This window comes from Scyliorhinus torazame, chromosome 3 (assembly GCF_047496885.1).
Source record: "Scyliorhinus torazame isolate Kashiwa2021f chromosome 3, sScyTor2.1, whole genome shotgun sequence".
In the NCBI taxonomy this organism is placed as follows: domain Eukaryota; kingdom Metazoa; phylum Chordata; class Chondrichthyes; order Carcharhiniformes; family Scyliorhinidae; genus Scyliorhinus; species Scyliorhinus torazame.
The window spans coordinates 74,748,574-74,768,144 of NC_092709.1; the positions used below are offsets into that span (position 1 = coordinate 74,748,574).

Genomic DNA, 19,571 nt, shown 5'->3' on the forward strand with positions numbered 1-19,571 from the left:
TGACTTGCACCTATATCACCATTCCTTCACTGTCATTGGGTCAAACATCTGGACCTCTCCCTAACAGCTCAGTGGATGTACCTACACCAGGTGGACTGCTGTGGTTCAAAAAAGCAGCTCACCACCACCTTTTCGAGGGCAATTAAAGATAGGAAACAAACGCTGGCCTTGTCAGAAATGTCAGGAAAGAACATTTTTGATGCCCCTCTATTTAATTTGCTCCCCGCTCCTGAAATTCTGTGATTCCAACCCTTCCAATCTTTTCCTTCCTTTGTCATTGTCATTGTTCCGACATGGATCAAAATTTCTGATTGTTCCCCTTCCCCCACCTCCTCCCTCCACTCAAAATATTCTGCTTCATCCTGGCACCAGGGAGGCAACGCACCATTCCAGACACAGCTGGGTTTGCAGAAACATCTGTCTCTTCCTCTGAGTATCAAAAACCCTTGCACACTACGTTTCTATACTTTGCACCTTTCTGTGCAATCATTCACCCCCACAGAGTAATGGATGTGCTCCAGACTGCTTTCTCTTAAGACCTCGTAAACCCCAGTACGGAAAGCAAGTTTGAATGCCACACTCCAGAGGATTTTTTCACACCCTGCCTCTTCCTTCCTGCTGGATGACCACCCGCCTCTGTCATGAACTCTCTGTAGTTGCAGAATTAACACCTTCTGGGACGTGACTTCCAGGAAATTCAATCTCCTGTATGCCCAGCGGTGACCAGAACCACTCCTCAAACTCAGGAACCTAAGCTTGAGCTCGGGCTCAATTGATTGAAAGTGCTTTTCTGGCTGAGTGTCTGGATCTGATGGGAGTAATTTAATCACATTGTGCCACTTCTAGTAACGCTAAACAGACTGTATCGATTCCCCAGGGGCAGACAGTGCTGCAGACCACTATCTGTATGATTCATGCAGTATTTTGCATTGCTATCATTGAAGTACGTCACATGGGTCATACAGATAACAACTACTTGACACAAGTCTATGTAGTGTTATTTCACCTCCTCATAGTGACCTGGAGTTCCCACATGGCACAGGAATTGCAGGCAATGGATCCTAACGGTTCCGTTATGTTGGTAAATAGCCTATCCGCTTAAGTATGTTCTTTGTTTTGTGTAGGCTTTACTCCTGTTGATCAGTTAATTATTTATCTGTCAGATTTTAATTTAAGCCTATTCAGATCCCTTTAATGCTGGTAGCTCTATTTTAATGTTATCCTTTTAGGTTTAATTAATTAATTACTGTTAATTTGAACAGTAAATATATAAATCAGTTAAATTATTTATCACGTCCTCTGTTTCTGCATTAAATTCCCACTTTTGTTGCCATCTTCTTTAGCAGATACTCCCAGCTCTGAACCAACACAAGTTTTTGAGGCTTTCAGAATTTTTTTTTACAAACTTAGATTGTCCAAATTTGACCCTGTTAAAATGAAACTCCAATCGCTTTCTCAACTTGTTGTTTTCAGGTTCAAGTAATCATGTTGAGATTTTGCATAATTCCGAACATATATTATTCAGGATAACGGCCATAATTTATCTTCTGTATAATTATCCATCTTGCTGTTTAATTTTCGACCATTTTCTGCCAAAATGTTTCATGGCTCAGCTGTTCAACTGTAACAATGTCTTGGAAATGCAAGTAAAGACCCAAGAGATCAATCTGCTTTTAATGAAGAGAAATGTGTTTTAAAAATAAAACTATTTTCTTAAAAATGACTTGCATTTAAAAAGGATGGATGGCACCTTGGAGTGACTCTGATATGATTTAGATTCTCCTTCGTGATTTCCTCATCAGTGTTGGACCATTTAGAGATATAATCAAGCAATTTTGGTATTTTCCTATAAATTTACCTTATCTTATAAATTTCTGAGCAACAGCACTGTCAGAGACCTTGAATCCGGCAGCATTCTTTTCTAAATTTGTGTGGTGCACTGGAAACTTTTCTTTATTTTATACTTTTACATAATCATGAAAATTGAATTACTTCAGAACATTTGAATCCAAACAACAGAACTTTTCAGTTTTATGAAAGACTTTAAATAACGCAAGTAACTGTCAGCCACATTACTTTTTTTTCGTAACCGGACAAACAATTTAATGTAACAGTTCGTGTACTTGTCTTTAATAATGCATTTCTTCAGCTTCGGGGAGTTGTCATTCAACCTTTACTGCCAGTGTGCTGATGAAAGGACATCCTTGCAATGCTATTAATTGGGTGACTTTACTGACTTGCTAGTTTTGCTGTAATTCAAACTTTCCTATGGGAACTGATATCTATGTTCCAGTCCAAAATTAGCATCTCCTGTGGTCTCGGAAAAAGAGCTCAGATGTGGCTATTTTTACAGCTAGAACTGATGCTGTCATTTAAATATCTTGAAAATTAGTACAATCTTTTTAGTTTATGCTGCAATGGCTGAAAAGGCATATTTCTGTAGAAGCATATATATTTTGCTCTCTCTAGTTATTGTAAACACCAGAGTAAACTGTCTCATCAGCCATGGCTCAGTGGTTGCGCTCTCACTATGATTAAAAGCTTGTGGGTTCAAATATACCTCGAAGACTTGAGCACATATTCTAGGTTGACATTGTCAATGCAGCGCTGAGGGAGTGCTGCACTAACTGAGACAAGGTCAGATGGAAGATTAAAGTGAGACCCTGTCTACCCTCTATTTATGACAACACTTATGAAGAACAGCAAGGGAGCTGTCCACCTTTATCCTTGAACCAGCACCGGAAAAAAAGTAGATCATTATCACATTGCTGTTTATAAGACTTTGCTGTGTCTAGGTTATTTGTAGCATTCCCGATGTAAGAACAATGACCAGGCATCACAAGTACTAAAATGGCTGTAAAGTGCTTTGGAATGTCTTAAAATATTGGAAAGCACTGTTTAAATGCAAGTCTTTTGTTGTATGGAGGAGTTGGACAGAAGAGCACTCACTCTGTACTGGCATCTGAACAGGAAATACAACTAATTAAATCTTTCAATTAATTAAACCTTTCAATTAATGCTTTGAAAGCAATGTTAGCATTTTTAAAATAATTGATTTTATGATTTTTTTGCTTTGTTTCATAATTTCATTCTTTGGCCTTTTTCTCCTTCTCAACCTTTGCACGCCAAAGTACAGCCTGCATAAAGGAGTGTAACACAGGGAGGTTGTATTCCATTCGTTCATCACTCTCTTCCTCTTTCTCTACTACATCATCTTGCTGGTCTCCATCCTCGTTATGTCCCAGCAGTAACTCCTGCTGTCACTGTATCCTGAAGATTCTGGTCACACTCTATCTTTTCACGTTTGTTTGCTCATATGTTGTGTTTCTTTCCATCAATTCAGTGACCCAGTGTTCAGAAAATGCAAATAATAACCAAAATGTACACTCAACGAGTCAGTCGTGTGAGTCAGAGCCCTCACCTTCCTCTATTCAGTGTAAGTCAAGAAAGCAGAAGTCCAAGTGGTCCTGTGGATGACTAATTTGGGGCATTAGACAACATTAAAGACCAATAACATTTTACAAAGCATTGACATTACTTGGCCATTATAACAGCCAAGCTATGGGTGTCCATTTTGTTTTGGTCTCTTTGTTTACATTCAGCTTTGTGATGGTGTGCTTCTGTATAATAGAGTAGGCTATATGCTAATACTTCATCAGAGTTCTGGTGGAAAGCTTTGAAGCCGAGTGATGAAAATGCAGATGTGCAACCTAAGTGTAATTTTTCATTGTTACCTCCTAAGGAAAATTTATAGAGGAAAGAGATGTATTGTATTTATTGTCCTGTGGGCCTCTAGTTATATTAATCACCTTAATCGGATCATCAGTTAAACTGATCTCCCAGAAAAGTAGCATTACGTCTTCCTTGTCACACATCACAACCCAGTTACTTTGTGCAAGGTATCATTCTTGGCATTCTCCAAGACCAGTAACTCTTTCCTAAGTCTAAGGCAATGCTGCTAATTAGGTGATCTTAGTATTCTGTATAACTACACAATATACCGCCTTTCATCCAAGTCACTTATGCAGATTGGAAATAGTTGAAGCCCCAGCAGTGATCTCAGTAGCATCACACTAGCTTCACTTTGCCAATCTGAAAATGACCCATTTATCCCTATTCTTTGTTTGTAATTAAGTAAACTAGAGCATCTGATCTGCTAAGAGATATTTTAGCTGAATTTGGTGTCATTCTTTTCCTGCAACTACCTTAGGAGAATTTGGTTTTACTAAATTTGAAATTGACTTTGAGCAATTTATTAAAAGGGTTAAACCCTCCGAGAACCCCTCATTAGGGGCTGGTTTAGCTCAGTGGGTTAGACAGCTGGTTTGTAATGTAGAACAGGGCCAGCAGCACAGGTTCAATTCCCGTACCAGCTTACCCGAACAAGTACCGGAATGTGGTGACTAGGGGCTTTTCACAGTAACTTCATGCATGTGACAATAAAAGATTATTATTATTGGGCACATTATTTCCTTTCTAAGCAAATCAGTAAGTGCCTTACGACAACATTTGAAGTCTTAACTACAATTGTGTTTGTTATCAGTAGTTGGACACCCACTGTTAGCAGACTTGTTGAAACAACTGCCGCATGAACATAAAACGTAGCTATATTTCCATATACTTTGGCTATAATTACAGGACATTTCACTAACAAATTGCAGTACTTTGCATTGAATAGGTGTGGCTGAGTGCAGTAACCTATCATTTGATTTTATGGATGGCTACAGTGACTGGTTGTTAAAACCATTCCTAGATCTGTACATTAGTACAGATACCAGCAGGAGTTTGGGGACACATTCTGTGCTGAGCAGTTAGATGTAACTAAGTATTTCTGAAGAAATCCTGTTACTAATGTTGTTTGAACAAGACTTGTTGCATATTTCTGGACTTTGAGACTATTGTTGGCGTGTAGGAAGCAATTTTGTTCCTGAATCCATTGATTGGATTTTGTTGCATTACTGAAAATTATTGAGGACGTGATGAGCACAAAAGAAGGTAGGAAATTATCCATCAAGACCGATTGGAAGACGCTACAAATTGAGATGGCTATCAATAATACTCAATAACTGCAATATAAATTGAAGGCTCTAATATATTGATATATTGCACATTTTATTAATGTTCTTCAGTATATTTTGACAATGCACAATTTGAAAGGGATACTGTAGCCATGGAAAAGTTTTATGAGCTTATAAACACATATAATAATCGTTTTGTAGCATATCGTGTATCATTGTGCAAATGTCATGACAAAGATAAGACATAGCATTTCTGGTACAAAGATTTTTGATGGAGAAAGAGCCCCTATTTTTTAAAAAAAGGAATGTTGAATATTATAAAAGCCTTTACCATTACTCCTTGCACTGTCATTTATTAAATTCCTGGCTTCTAAAATCAAAAAATTAATGTTTATCATCAATTTTTGGGAAAACAATTGTTGAAGAGAAGAGACCAGGATGGGGAGGGAAGAGGAAACACAGGGTGGGATTCTCCGCGAACCAGCGGAGCGGGCCACTCCGGTGCCGAGGAGTGGCATGAACCACTCCGGCATTGGGCCGCCCCGAAGGTGCGGCCGGAGTGTTTGGCGCCGCGCCAGTCGGCATGGAAGGGCTTGGCGCCACGGCAACCGGTGCCGAAGGGCCTCCGCTGGCCGGCGCGATGTTGCCACATGCGCGGGAGCGCAGCGTCATCGCAGCGCACGCACAGGGGGGTTCTCCGCCGCACCAGCCATGGCGGAGGTTGACAGCGGCCGCTGCGGAGGGAAAGAGTGCCCCCCACGACACAGGCCTGCCCGCGGATCAGTGGGCCCCAATCGCAGGCCAGGCCATCGGTGGGGCACCCCCCGGGGCCAGATCCCCCCCCCCCCCCCCCCCCCCCCCGAGGACTCTGCAGGCTGCCCGTGGAGCCAGGTCCCGCTGATAAGAACCTGTTGTGATTTACGCCGGCTGAAAACGGGCGGCCACTTGGCCCATCGCGGGCCGGAGAATCGCTGGGGGGGTGCCACTGCCAGCGACCGGCGGGGGCGGGACTCACGCCGCCCCCCCCCGGCGATTCTCCGGCCCGGCGGGGGGTCGGAGCATCCCGCTTTCCTGGTTTGTGATTTGATGACCTCACTGGAAAGAGTTGTGTGCTTTTTGTAAAATCTTTACTTTTTAAAATAACATTTTCCCTGTTTATTCTTAGCACGCAAACAAGAAATTATCAAAGTTACAGAGCAACTGATTGAAGCCATTAACAATGGAGAATTTGAAGCATACACGTAAGTATCATTTGTTTCCTTTGTCCATACTGAGTTAATTTATTGTTTTTTGAGCTGGTTATATAACGTAGTATGGTCTGAATGTTGCATAGCATTGAGGTTAATTCATATATTACTCAAGGTGGGACCGCTAAAACGGATTTTGAGCTCTCTTGAGGAGCCCCAACGGCAATATTTTCGACAACTTCTAGTGTGGGAAGGTGAGCAAGGTCCCCCCTCCATAGTATATGGATTGGACCAGGAGTGGAGCGGTCAAAAAAGCGTTTTTGGAGCAGCAAAAAGTGCGAGGGAGAAAAAACAAGATGGCGGCGGGCGTAGATCAAGCGGCATGGGTGCAGGAGCAACAGGAGTTTCTCAGGCGCTGCTTTGAGGAGCTGAAGAAAGAGGTGCTGGCGCCAATGCTGTCGGCGATCGAGGGGTTAGTGGAGACCCAGAAGGCCCAAGGGGCGGCGATCCAGGAGGTGCGGGAAACTGCGGAGAATGAGGATGAGATCTTGGGCCTGGCGGTGAAGGTGGAGGCGCACGAGGCGTTGCACAGGAGGTGGGCGGAAAGATTCGAGGACCTGGAGAACAGGTCGAGGAGGAAGAATCTTCGGATTCTGGGTCTCCCTGAAGGAGTGGAGGGGGCCGATGCTGGAGCATATGTGAGCACGATGCTCAATTCGCTGATGGGAGCGGGGGCCATTCCGCATCCCCTGGAGCTGGATGGGGCTCATCGGGTCCTGGCGAGGAGACCCAAGGCCAACGAGCCACCAAGGGCGGTAGTGGTGAGGTTTCACCGTCTCGTGGATAGAGAGTGTGTTTTGAGATGGGCCAAGAAGGAGCGGAGCAGCAGGTGGGAGAATACGGAGATCCGAATCTACCAGGACTGGAGTGCGGTGGTGGCAAAGAAGAGAGCTGGTTTTAATCGGGCCAAGGCGGTGCTCCATCGGAAGGGGGTGAGGTTCGGAATGCTGCAGTCAGCGCGTTTGTGGGTCACGAATCAGGATCGACACCACTATTTTGAAACGCCTGAGGAGGCTTGGACCTTTATACAAACTGAAAAGTTGGACTCAAACTTAGGGTCTGTGGTTGTGGGGGGGATGTCGGTTGTATACAGGGTTTTAACTATGCGTCAGGAATGTTCCACGGGTTGGGTGATGGATGGGAGGAGGAAAGAGATCTGATGGGGAGACTGTGAGCGAATGTGGGCATCGGTGCTGGAGGGAGGGGAGGCCCGGGGATGGGGGAATTGGGATAAGGCCGCAAAAGGAGCTGCGCCAGAGGGGGCGGGGCCGGCTTAGGAAAGCGCGGGCTTTTTCCCGCGTTAGGGAAAGACGGAGGGGGGGGGGGGTGGAGGAGCGCACACTGACTGCTGGGGAGGAGGGGGAGGGGGGATTCCCACACGGGGGGGGGGGGGGGAGGGGTCAATGGGATGGCGGGGGAGGCCGGGGTCAGCAGGAGTCAGTTGACTTGCGGGAGTGTTATGGTGGGAGCAAAAGAGCTAGACATGGGTCTAGCGGGGGGAGGGGGGGATATAGGGTTGCTGCTGCATTGGCCGATGGGGAACTGGAAACAGAAGAGGTGGTCGGGACGGGTGTCCCCAGTCTGGGGGACTGGAGCGTGTGGGAGGCGCGGGCACTGGACTGGCCTAGAAAAGGAGATGGCTGGAGGGGGGGGGGGCCAATCCGGCTGATAACTTGGAATGTGAGGGGCCTGAATGGGCCGGTTAAGAGGGCCCGAGTGTTCGCGCACTTAAAGGGACTGAAGGCAGACGTGGTCATGCTTCAGGAGACACATTTGAATGTGGCAGACCAGGTCAGGTTACGAAAGGGATGGGTAGGACAGGTATTCCATTCGGGTCTGGATGCAAAGAACAGAGGGGTGGCAATACTGGTGGGGAAGCGGGTGTCGTTTGAGGCCAAGAATATTGTAGTGGATAATGGTGGTCGATACGTGATAGTGAGCGGTAGGCTGCAGGGGGTGTGGGTGGTGTTGGTAAACGTATACGCCCCGAACTGGGATGATGCTGAATTTATGAAGCGCATGTTGGGGCAGATTTCGGATCTGGAGGCAGGAAGCTTGATAATGGGGGGGGGGATTTCAACACGGTGTTGGACCCAGCATTAGATCGCTCCAGATCTAGGACGGAGAAGAGGCCGGCTGCGGCCAAGGTGCTTAGGGGGTTTATGGACCAGATGGGGGGAGTAGATCCGTGGGGATTTGCTAGACCCCCGGCCAGGAAATTTTTTTTCTTTTCTCACGTACACAGAGTCTACTCCCGGATAGATTTTTTTGTTTTGAGTAGGGCACTGATCCCGAAAGTGGAGGGAACGGAGTACTCGGCCATAGCCATCTCAGACCACGCCCCGCACTGGGTGGAACTGGAGTTAGGAGAGGAGAGGGACCAACGCCCGCTGTGGCGTCTGGATGTGGGATTACTGGCGGATGAGGAGGTGTGCGGGAGGGTGCGGCGGTGCATTGAAAGGTATTTGGAGGCCAACGACAATGAGGAGGTGCAGTTGGGGGTAGTATGGGAGGCGCTGAAGGCGATGGTCAGGGGAGAATTAATCTCCATCAGGGCTCACAGGGAGAAGAGAGAGGGCAGGGAAAGGGAGAGGTTAGTGGGGGAGAGCCTAAGGGTAGACAGGAGATATGCAGAGGCCCCCGAGGAGGGACTACTTAGGAAGCAGCGAAGTCTCCAGACGGAATTCGACCTGTTGACCACAGGGAAGGCAGAGGCACAGTGGAGGAAAGCACAGGGGGCGACGTACGAGTATGGGGAGAAGGCGAGCCGGATGCTGGCACATCAGCTCCGTAAGAGGATGGCAGCGAGGGAGATGGGTGGAGTCAAGGATAGCAGGGGAACTACGGTGCGGAGTGCGGTGAAAGTAAATGAGGCATTTAAGGACTTTTATGAGGAGCTGTACAGATCTCAGCCCCCAGTGGGGGAAGAGGGGATGGAAAGATTTCTTGATCAACTGAGGTTCCCGAGGGTGGAGGAGCAGGAGGTGGCTGGTTTCGGGGCGCCAATTGGGTTGGGGGAGCTAGTTAAAGGACTGGGGAGCATGCAGGCGGGGAAGGCACCGGGGCCAGATGGGTTCCCGGTTGAGTTTTACAGGAAGTATGTGGACCTGTTAGCCCCGTTGCTGGTGTGGACTTTCAATGAGGCAAGGGAGGGGGGGACCCTGCCCCCGACAATGTCCGGGGCGCTGATTTCTCTGATCCTGAAGCGGGACAAGGACCCACTGCAATTTGGGTCATATAGACCGATCTCACTCCTCAATGTGGACGCTAAGTTGCTGGCAAAAGTGCTGGCTACGAGAGTTGAGGACTGTGTCCCGGGGGTGATTCATGAGGACCAGACGGGACTTGTAAAGGGCAGGCAGCTAAACACCAATGTGCGGAGGCTCCTAAACGTGATTATGATGCCATCGGTGGAGGGAGAGGCAGAGATAGTGGCAGCGATGGACGCGGAGAAGGCCTTTGACCGGGTGGAGTGGGAGTATCTCTGGGAAGTGTTGCGGAGGTTTAGGTTTGGGGAGGGGTTTATTAGTTGGGTTAAGCTTCTATATAGAGCCCCGGTGGTGAGTGTGGCTACGAATCGGCGGAGGTCGGAGTATTTTCGGCTGTATCGAGGGATGAGGCAGGGGTGCCCCTGTCCCCCCTGTTATTTGCATTAGCAATTGAGCCTTTGGCCATAGCATTAAGGGAGTCCAGGAACTGGAGGGGGGTGGTCCGAGGGGGAGAGGAGCATCGAGTGTCGCTGTATGCGGACGACCTGTTGCTGTATGTGGCGGCTCCAGTGGAGGGGATGGTGGACATCATGCGGATCCTAAGGGAGTTTGGGGACTTTTCGGGCTACAAGCTCAATGTAGTGAAAAGTGAGCTCTTTGTGGTGCATCCAGGGGACCAGGGAAGAGAGATAGATGACCTACCGCTGAGGAGGGCCGAAAGGAGCTTTCGGTACTTGGGGCTCCAGGTAGCTAGGAGCTGGGGGGCCCTGCACAAACTTAATTTGACGCGGCTGGTGGAGCAGATGGAGGAGGACTTCAAAAGATGGGATGTGTTGCCCCTCTCGCTAGCGGGCAGGGTACAGTCGATTAAAATGATGGTCCTCCCGAGGTTTCGTTTTGTGTTCCAGTGCCTTCCTATTATGATTACTAAGGCCTTTTTTAAGCGGGTAGGTAGGAGCATCATGGGCTTTGTGTGGGCAAACAAGACCCCGAGGGTAAGGAGGGGGTTTCTGGAGCGTAGTAGGGACAGGGAGGGCTGGCGTTGCCGAATCTGGAGAGCTATTATTGGGGCAGCCAACATAGTGATGATCCGTAAGTTGGTAATAGAGGGAGAGGGGGCGGCATGGAAGAGGTTGGAGATGGCGTCCTGCAAAGGAACGAGCCTGAGGGCGCTGGTGACGGCACTGCTGCCGCCATAGGGGTGAGATGGGAGCCTCGGTGTGGTCCCCGATCCGGGAGAACCATCGGTTCGTCCCAGGGAGGATGGATGGGGGGTTTCGGAGCTGGCATCAGGCAGGGATCAGAAGGATGGGGGACCTGTTTATAGACGGGACGTTTGCGAGCCTCGGGGCGCTGGAGGAGAAATTCAGGTTACCCCCGGGAAATGTGTTCAGGTATATGCAAGTGAGGGCGTTTGTGAGGCGGCAGGTGAGGGAATTCCCGTCGCTCCCGGCACCGCGGATTCAGGACAGGGTGATTTTGGGTGTATGGGTCGGAGAAGGCAAGGTTTCGGCGATATATCAGGAGATGAAAGAAGAGGGGGAGGCTTTGGTAGAGGAGCTGAAGGGCAAGTGGGAGGAGATTGAAGAGGGTCTATGGGCGGATGCCCTGAGTAGGCTCAATTCCTCTTCCTCATGTGCCAGGCTCAGCCTGATACAGTTTAAGGTTATTCATAGAGCGCATATGACAGAGGCGAGGCTGAGTAAATTCTTTGGGGTGGAGGACAGATGTGGGAGGTGCTCGGGAAGCCCGGCGAATCACGTCCACATGTTTTGGTCGTGCCCGGCACTGGATGGGTTCTGGAGGGGTTTCGCGAGGACTATGTCCAAGGTGGTGAAAGTCCAGGTTAAACCAAGTTGGGGGCTGGCACTATTTGGGGTGGCGGATGAGCCGGGAGTGCAGGAGGCGAAAGAGGCCGGTATTCTGGCCTTTGCGTCCCTGGTAGCCCGGCGGAGGATCTTGCTATTATGGAAGGACGCAAAGCCCCCCAGTGTGGAAGCCTGGATAAATGACATGGCAGGGTTCATTAAGCTGGAGAGGATAAAGTTTGCCTTGAGAGGGTCTGCGCAGGGGTTCTTCAGGCGGTGGCAACCGTTCCTTGACTTTCTCGCGGAGCACTAGAAGGAGCTCGGTCAGCAGCAGCAGCAACCCAGGGAGGTGGAGGGGAGGGGAGGGGGGTGTTTCTTTCGGGGGGGGGATATTTGGGCGGGTGGGGGAGGGGTTTTTACCCAGGTAGTATTTGTACAAGCATATGGGAGGGTTAATATGTGCGGGAGAAACCCATTGTATAAGTTCTGTATTATGTTTGCTTGATATGTTTATTTTTTGTTCTCTTTTTTTATTTTTATTTTCTGTTGCGGGGGGGGGGGGGGGGGGGTTTAACTGGTTGAAATTTTTTGTTGGAAAAACTTTGAATAAACATCTATTTTTTTTAAAAATATATTACTCAAGGTGATTTTTTGAGTTAGCATTCCCAGCATAGTCTCCGCCACCAGAGTGGGTGTTATATTAATAATGATTGACAGGCTTTAATCACATCTGTTCAAAACATTATCCCTTATTTTCAGTTTTGATCCAGGAATTACAAAGAAATAAGATTTAGGTCTGATCAAATTTACCAGGAACTCCCAGTTTGATGAACATTTCTTTATGGCAGGTTGTTGGCATTTAGCAAGTGCTTTGAATATCGTGCTCAAAGTTGGTCTTCCTTGTACCTCTCTATGGCCTCAATTTTAAGGTGGAAATGGGAAAGAAGCATTGCAATTCCTGAAGCAGATGGTGATCCTAGAGGTTGCAGGGTTTGCAGCAAGGGCTCATTTGAACACATTTTCCTGGAGTTCTGGCGGGTGTTCGATGACAGGAGCTTACAGCTGGATATCCATGGGAGCAGTCCCTGCAGTCACTTGAGTGCTGCCGGAATTCCCCTTACCCATAATTTCTTTATGGGTAAGGGGTGTGTATGGTGGCCCATTAGGTGGGTTGTTGGCTGGGTGGGTATTCAGGTAGGTAAGGGGACAATTACACAGGCTAAGGAGGGATCAGTGGGGTTCAGGTGTATGCATCCCCCACCAGTAGGGGGAGGGGGCTTTGAGCAGGAGCTGCCACGCTAACAAGTAATGCTGGTGAACGGAGGTGAGGTGGGGGAGGAGCTCACGTGAGGTGGCCTGGTGGAGGGGGGAGGGCGCGTATTGCAACCTGGCAAAGTTGGAGGCCGAGCGTGGTCATGGGCAGAGAGGGCAGCCATCTTGTATGGGCTCTGTTTAGGGCAGTATTAAGAGAGATAGAACTGGTGGGGGATGATGGTAGACCCCCCAGTTGATCGGAAGGTTCAGGATAGCAAAGTAGTTGGATGGGTTTATGGAATGTATGGGAATGGTTGAACGGTGGAGGTTTGGGAATCCTGGGGTTTGGGGAGAGTCCTCCTCCTTCTCACACGTGTATAAGATGATTCTTTGTGGTGAATCAAGTGGTTCTGGTGGGGATGGCGTCTGCAGGAATCGTGACTTTGGATCATGCGCCACATTGGCTGGATGTGAGGCTTGGTCCGGGGCAGGTGCAGAGGCCGAAATGGAGGCTAGATCCTGGCCTTTTGGCTGATGAGGGGTTTTGCGAAAAGTTGAGGCTGGTGATTGGAGATTAATCAGAATGGGGATGTGTCGACGGCCATGTTCTGGGAGGCGTTGAAGGTGGTCCGAGGGGAGATTACCTTGTTCAAGGCGCACAGAGTTATGAAGAGAAGGGAGGAATAGACGATTGCTGGATGAGATAGTTGAGGCGGACAGGAGATACTAGGGGGCTCCCACTAAGGAGTTGATGGAGAGGAAGAGGTTGCAGGGGTAGTTTGATAGGTTGACGACGGGAAAGGTAGTGGAGAAGTTACGGAAGACGAGTGGGGTGCAGTATGAGTACGGAGAGAAGGCAAGCATATGCTGTCCCACGAGCTGCGGAGGCAGGTGACATCTAGGGAAATTCTAAGGGTGCGGGCAGAGAAGGAGGTGGTGATGTCAGAGCCGGGAACGATAAACAAAGTGTTCAGGAGATATTATGAGAAGCTTTGTTGCTAACTTTTGGTTGGCTCGTAAATGTTGCTCGTTGTGTCTTTACTTAATTTGCTCTGTTTCTATAACCTTTGCTCTAGAGTCGCCAGGTATCGTTATGATACCACCACGAGGTTCAAGTTCAAGTGCTGATCAATAACTCAATACACCAGTTAGTATGTTTCAAATCAAAACACATTTATTATACACAGTCAATCACTACTCATGCGTAAAACTCTACTCACTAGACTATCTCTAACACTAAAAGGCCTATACTTAGCTTTGGAACTGGTCCACCAGGTCAGGGGAACAAATGGCCTTTCGTTTAATTCTGAATCTGCAGGCTTCAAAGCTGGTATAGACTGGTAGCTAGGAACGCCTATCTCGTAGCGTGCGTTGACTGGAGACTTACTTGGTTGATGCAGCTACTAGGCAGGTCACTGTCAAGGGTTGTTTCGAGCTGCTGAGAGACCCTGCCAAGAAGGACTAATTGAACTTGGGGACTATTTTATAGTCCCCAGGGGCTTCGCGCCATTCAGGGCGGACCCCGTACCTGGTTCCAAGTGATTGGACTACGTTCTGATCACTTGGATCGATTTCTCCAATACTGGAGCTGTTCCCTGATCGCTGGGTGGTTCCTAAGTGTCCATTGGCCTTCCTTTGTCTTGGCTCCTGCTGGCGCCGAGGAGTCTCGCTTGGCCTTTTTTACCTTAACTGTTTCCAATATAAAAAAACGGTACCTCTAACTATCTTCCATAAAATACACTCTTAAACATCCAATCATACTAACTTCCTAACAATACAAAAATAATGGCAGCATTTACATGTGGCGACTAGGGGCTTTTCACAGTAACTTCATTTGAAGCCTACTTGTGACAATAAGCGATTTTCATTTCATTTCATTTTTTTTTTCTTTATTTACAAATGACTCAAAAGGAATGTCCTTTATTGTAGATCAAGGGGTTCGGGGCCTGGTGAAAACCGAAAATAGGTGATCTCATTCTGTATACCGGGGTGCGAGAGCGGTAGGCTCTCCTTCGCCATTTTCCCATGCGGATAGTCTGCATGATGCTGCAGAATATCGCCAATGCTAAAAGGGATTCAATTACATAAGAAAGGGAGTACCACGTTATAAACCTATCACACCATGATGGTGTGTTGTTACTTGTCACTGGGCTCTGGGTGCGATGGGGAAGTGAATCATTGACGGTTGGGGTCAGGGGGTTCGCGTTCGCGCGTAACCGAATACAAATTATAGTGATAACGAAAAACACGTATGATGTCTTCATTGTTCTCTTCTTTCTTCTCTTTTCCTTTTCGTCTCTTCCTGGAGCTTCTGGAATTCTGTGGATCAAGCATAGTTTCTGTTACTATCTTGTTTAATATCTTGTACGTTAGCATGTCTGTCTTTTAGTGCCAATTTCCCTTTATAATTGGTCACCATGTGTGACTCCCTAATTTTTTTTTTGTTAAACCGAATATTTGGACTAGGCATCGAAGAAAATACTGCCGTACTGCGAGCTGTCTCGCAGCCTGTGTGATTTACCATCCCAGTGATTGAGGATGTAAATAGCAGAGGGAAGCAACCATAGGTTGCCAAAACCAAACAAAAGAATTTTGAATGTAACGAGCCAAAATGGGGTGCGTATGGGCCGCGGCGGGTAAGATTTGGGTGGAATCCCTTGGTAGGACGGTGATCAATGCCGCATGTGCTCTACCCGAGCATAGCTGACCAGAGGGGGGGTCCTCAGGCAGGGCGGGGACCAATGCCGTTTCTCCACTGCCTGAGCTACCGGCAAGAACGGGTAAGAATGTGGTCGTCGTGGGGGCTGCCTCTCGAATTAGGAGAGCAACTATGAGTCGGGTTCTGTCGACAGACTAGTTCCTCTGAACTATTGTCTGGGACAAACTTATTCCATTAACAGCCGGGGGGCGTTAAAGGAGTGTTGACGTGGGGCCGTGAAACTTTCGAGTTTACAAACAACACGTAACGTTAACACTAACGAACAAACATTCAACAAACATGGTGCGGGTTCCATCAGAAAGGACACCGTTTCTCTCCAAGTGGTTCCGTTTAAAACATCATCTGGACACCTCCGTTATCAGTTGCGAACAGGATCGCAAAGGGGTTCTCGTTTTGGGAGTCAGACTCAATGTCATCATCTTCTCCCGGATGCCATATTCTTGAATGGATGAGGGTTGCTAAAGCTGCATGGTGTGATTTAGGGTCCATCTTGTCGTTTCGGACGAGCCTGTACGAATTGTCATGGTGCCAAATAGTCGTGTCTAATTCTGTGGAGATGGAGTCGGGGTCATCATCGTAGGGCGGTGGTCTTTGGTGAGGTTTGTTAAGGAATGTGATCAGGAAGGGATCACTTGAATCGTGTTCAGATTCGCTGGGTGTGGGGCCTGTTGCATGGGGAGGCGTGCTCTGGCTATCGTGTGTGTCACAGTCGCTGTTGCTGCTGCTGCTGTCTGTGGGCATTCCAGGGCGGAGTCTAGAGTTCGGGGGTGGAGTCTAAGTTGAGTCCGTGGATGGGGTAGACGTGTTGGGGGAGGGTAGGGATATGTTGGCTGTGGGCGGGGCGTGGTCTGCTGCGTCGAGCATGACGTGGTGTGCGTGGTTAGACTGCGAGCCATATGCCTTGAGCTGGTTAATATGAAACCACGCGGTCTTCCCGTTGGGGTACTTGATCTTATAAACGGAGGGACTTACTTTGTCCGCAACGGAGTACGGACCCGAATACTTAGATGACAGGAACGTGCTGGGGTTGTAAATGGACAGCATGACCTGCTGTCCTACATCAAACTCAGTTGCATGCATTGTCTTGTTGAAACAGGCCTTGCTCTGTTTCTTCCTGGTGCCTAATTTTACTGCAGCTGCTAGCTGAGCCGTTTTTACATTCTCTACTAATTGTTTGACTGCGTTCTCGTGTGTGAGGGCCGTTACTTCGGGGCTGGTCAAGTCAAGTCCTAATAAAAATTCTGTGCCTTTCATGGGGCGTCCGGTCATGAGAGTGTGTGGGGTGTATCCTGTAGGTGTCGAAACAGTGTTACGCAAAAGCATTAGTGCAAAAGGGAGGACTGAATCCCACGTGGTGCTGTTTTGTTGGACCATTTTCCTGAGGGTTGCTTTTAGGGTCCGATTCATTCGCTCCACGATACCACTTGACTGGGAGTAATATGCGATGTGGAATTTTTGGATAATGCCAAATATCGTGAGGACGTTCTTCATGACATGTCCCATAAAATGAGAACCTTGGTCGGATTCAGTGCTGCGGGGGAGTCCCCATCTTGTAAAGATGTGGTGGGTTAAAATCTTAGCTGTAGTCTTTGCCATGTTGTTCCAGATGGGAATGCTTCTACCCATTTCGTAAACGTGTCTATAACAACTAACACGTACTTGTGACCATTCCTGCAAGGGGGCAATGGTCCTATAAAATCAATCTGGAGGTTAGTCCAGGGGCCATTAACGGGGTGGGTATGGCTAAGCTGAGTTTTCTTCGCATATCTGTCCGGATTGTTTTGGGCATAGATAAGGCAATTTTCAACGTAGTGCGTGACGGCATCCTTTAAATTCGGCCACCAACAGAGCTGTCTGAGGTGGGCTGTAGTGGGGTCAATTCCCTGATGCCCATGACTATCATGGAACAAACAAATAAGCTGATTCCTGTCCTGTTCAGGAACCACATAAAGGGTGTCTTTTAGGACCACACCGTCATGTGTGGTCAGTGCATTGTTAAACCTCTCGTATGGGGCTGGAAATGTTCCTTTTAAAATCTCCCTGAGATTACTATCTTGCTTCTGGGCCTGTACTAAATCTTCGATATTTGTCTGTGAGACCTGAACTGCATTCACTGGGGCGCTTTCGGAGGGGGCCGGGGGGCGGGGGGGGGTTCCAAAAATGTCCATGTCTGGAACCTGCTTTAGCCAGTGCGTCGGCTTTTACATTTCTAGGTGGGGAGGAACGGTGGTGACTTCGTACTTTAATAATACCAAATATCCTGTCCTGTGCTTTGTCCAAAATGTGCCGGAGCAATGGGGCTGAAGGGAGGGGTTTTCTGTCCGCGGAAACAAATCCTCTTGCTTTCCACAGGGGTAGGAATTCTGTGAGGCTGTTACAGACACAGAGGCTGTCCGAGTATATGTCTGCTGGGCTGGGGAAGGAATCTGGGTGATCTATGATGTACGCAATGGCTGCTAGTTCTGCCGCCTGCGCGCCTAAGTGTCCTGGCAGTTTTAACGAGATTTCTTCTAGGGCGCGTCCCTGCGCGTCCTCAACATAGATGCCACATCCTGTAATGCGCTTCCCGTTTAATATAGTGGAAGAACCATCCACATATATTCTCAAGGGTGCACACATGTCTGTGTGCTGGGGGCTCTGGGGTGAACTACCTATCTTTTTGGGGGGTGTTTTCGCGATAAAGGGGCCTGTGTTATGGTGCGGTGAGATGATTTCACATTTGTGGGGGGTGCCTGGGTACTGAAGGTTGTCGGCTAGGAAAGTGTGGGTCTTGGTCCTTTTAATAGTGATGTCCCGTCCCTGCAAAAGAAGGGTCCATCTGGCTGCTCTGATCTGGCTTACTGTACCGTCCTTAAGTCCGTCTAGTAAAAGTTGGGTGGGGGGGTGTTCTGTGAGGATTGTGATGGGGTTTAGTCCGGTGATATATGAAAAGTATTGAACTGCCCAGAAAACTGCGAGCAGGTGCCTTTCACAGGCCGAAAATCCCTGCTCCACAGGATTTCAAACTCTGGAAGCGTAAGCCACAGGTCTTAACTGTTTGTGCCGTTCCTGGAGGGGCACGGCCGAAAGGGTATGATCTGTGCTAGCTATCTCTATAGCACAGGGGGAAAGCGGGTCTGGAACCTGTAGTGCGGGGGCTGCAATGAGTGCGCGCTTTAAAGCATCTACAGCATCCATTTGCCGCGGAAGCCATTCCCAAGGGGCTCCTTTTTTAGGAGTTCCGAGAGGGGTGCTGCTTTGGTGGCGAAACCATCAATATGGTTTCGGCAGTAGCCAACCAGTCCTAAAAACAACCGGAGGGTGGAAACATTCTGGGGAAGGGGCAATTTGACACTCGAGTCAATTCTTTTATGCTCGATCTCGCGTTTACCATGCGTGATAATCGTTCCCAAATATACCACTTTCTTTTCCAAAATTTGGGCCTTCTTGGGGTTCACTTTACATCCAATTCTGTAGGAGTTCCAGGAGTTCGGACAGAAGCGTGATGTGCTCTGCCTTGGTGTCTGTCTGCAGTAATAGGTCGTCTACATACTGGACCAGATATTCGGGGCGAGAAAATTTTGATAAACCATTGGCCAGCTGTCAGTGAAAAATGAAGGGGGAGTTGTGGAAGGCATGTCCACGTGTACTGCTGACCTTTAAAAGTGAAGGCAAATTTGTACTGACACGCTTTTGCCAATGGAATGGACCAGAATCCGTTACTGATGTCCAAAACCGTAAAATATCGTGAGTTGAGTCCCTGTTTGAGCATGGTCTCGGGACTTGTGGCTACCGTGGGGGCTGCTGCGGGGGTGACTTTGTTGAGTTCCTGGTAATCGATGGTCAGTCGCCATGATCCATCTGGTTTTCTCACTGGCCAAATCGGGGTATTATTAGTAGAGGCTACTGATCTAAGTACGCCTTTTTCTAATAAACTATCAATAACTTTTGAGATTTCTCCCTCTGCCTCTTGGGGAAATCCATATTGCTTCCGGTATTTAAACTGAACCAGCCATCCTGCCGCAGTCATGTTTATGACTTGCAAATGCGATCCTGTTTTTCTGGAGAACTGCCCTAACCTGTTTGTCTGCGCTAATCGTGGTCGAGCCAAACCAAAAATCGGCGACTGCACTGATCTTATTAGCATACTCACCTACTGTGAGCGTTGTGGGGGCACTTGCTGACTTTGTCATTTTCCAGACACATTGATTTACTGGGTCAAATGATAGGTTGTGGGAGTTCAAGAAATCGACGCCCAAAATGTGTTCTCCTGTGTGGGGCAGATCGACCAAAACTATGGGGTGTTTTGTTGTAATGTTGCCAATTTGAATGGGTAC

The 19,571-nt window shown here is 48.1% G+C and overlaps 1 protein-coding gene across 37 annotated transcripts in view; it reads left to right on the forward strand.

The window, feature by feature from the left end:
- LOC140408518 (calcium/calmodulin-dependent protein kinase type II subunit delta) overlaps positions 1-19,571 on the forward strand; it is a 489,119-nt gene that overhangs the window by 457,748 nt on the left and 11,800 nt on the right. For 26 of the 37 annotated variants that reach the window (XM_072495822.1, XM_072495825.1, XM_072495815.1 and 23 more), the window contains one exon: positions 6,184-6,259. In XM_072495822.1, the coding sequence (XP_072351923.1) occupies positions 6,184-6,259 (76 nt within the window). Of the gene's footprint in view, positions 1-3,343; positions 3,437-6,183; positions 6,260-19,571 lie in introns of all 37 variants that reach the window. The other 11 variants (XM_072495808.1, XM_072495809.1, XM_072495811.1 and 8 more) reach the window with 1 other exon arrangement.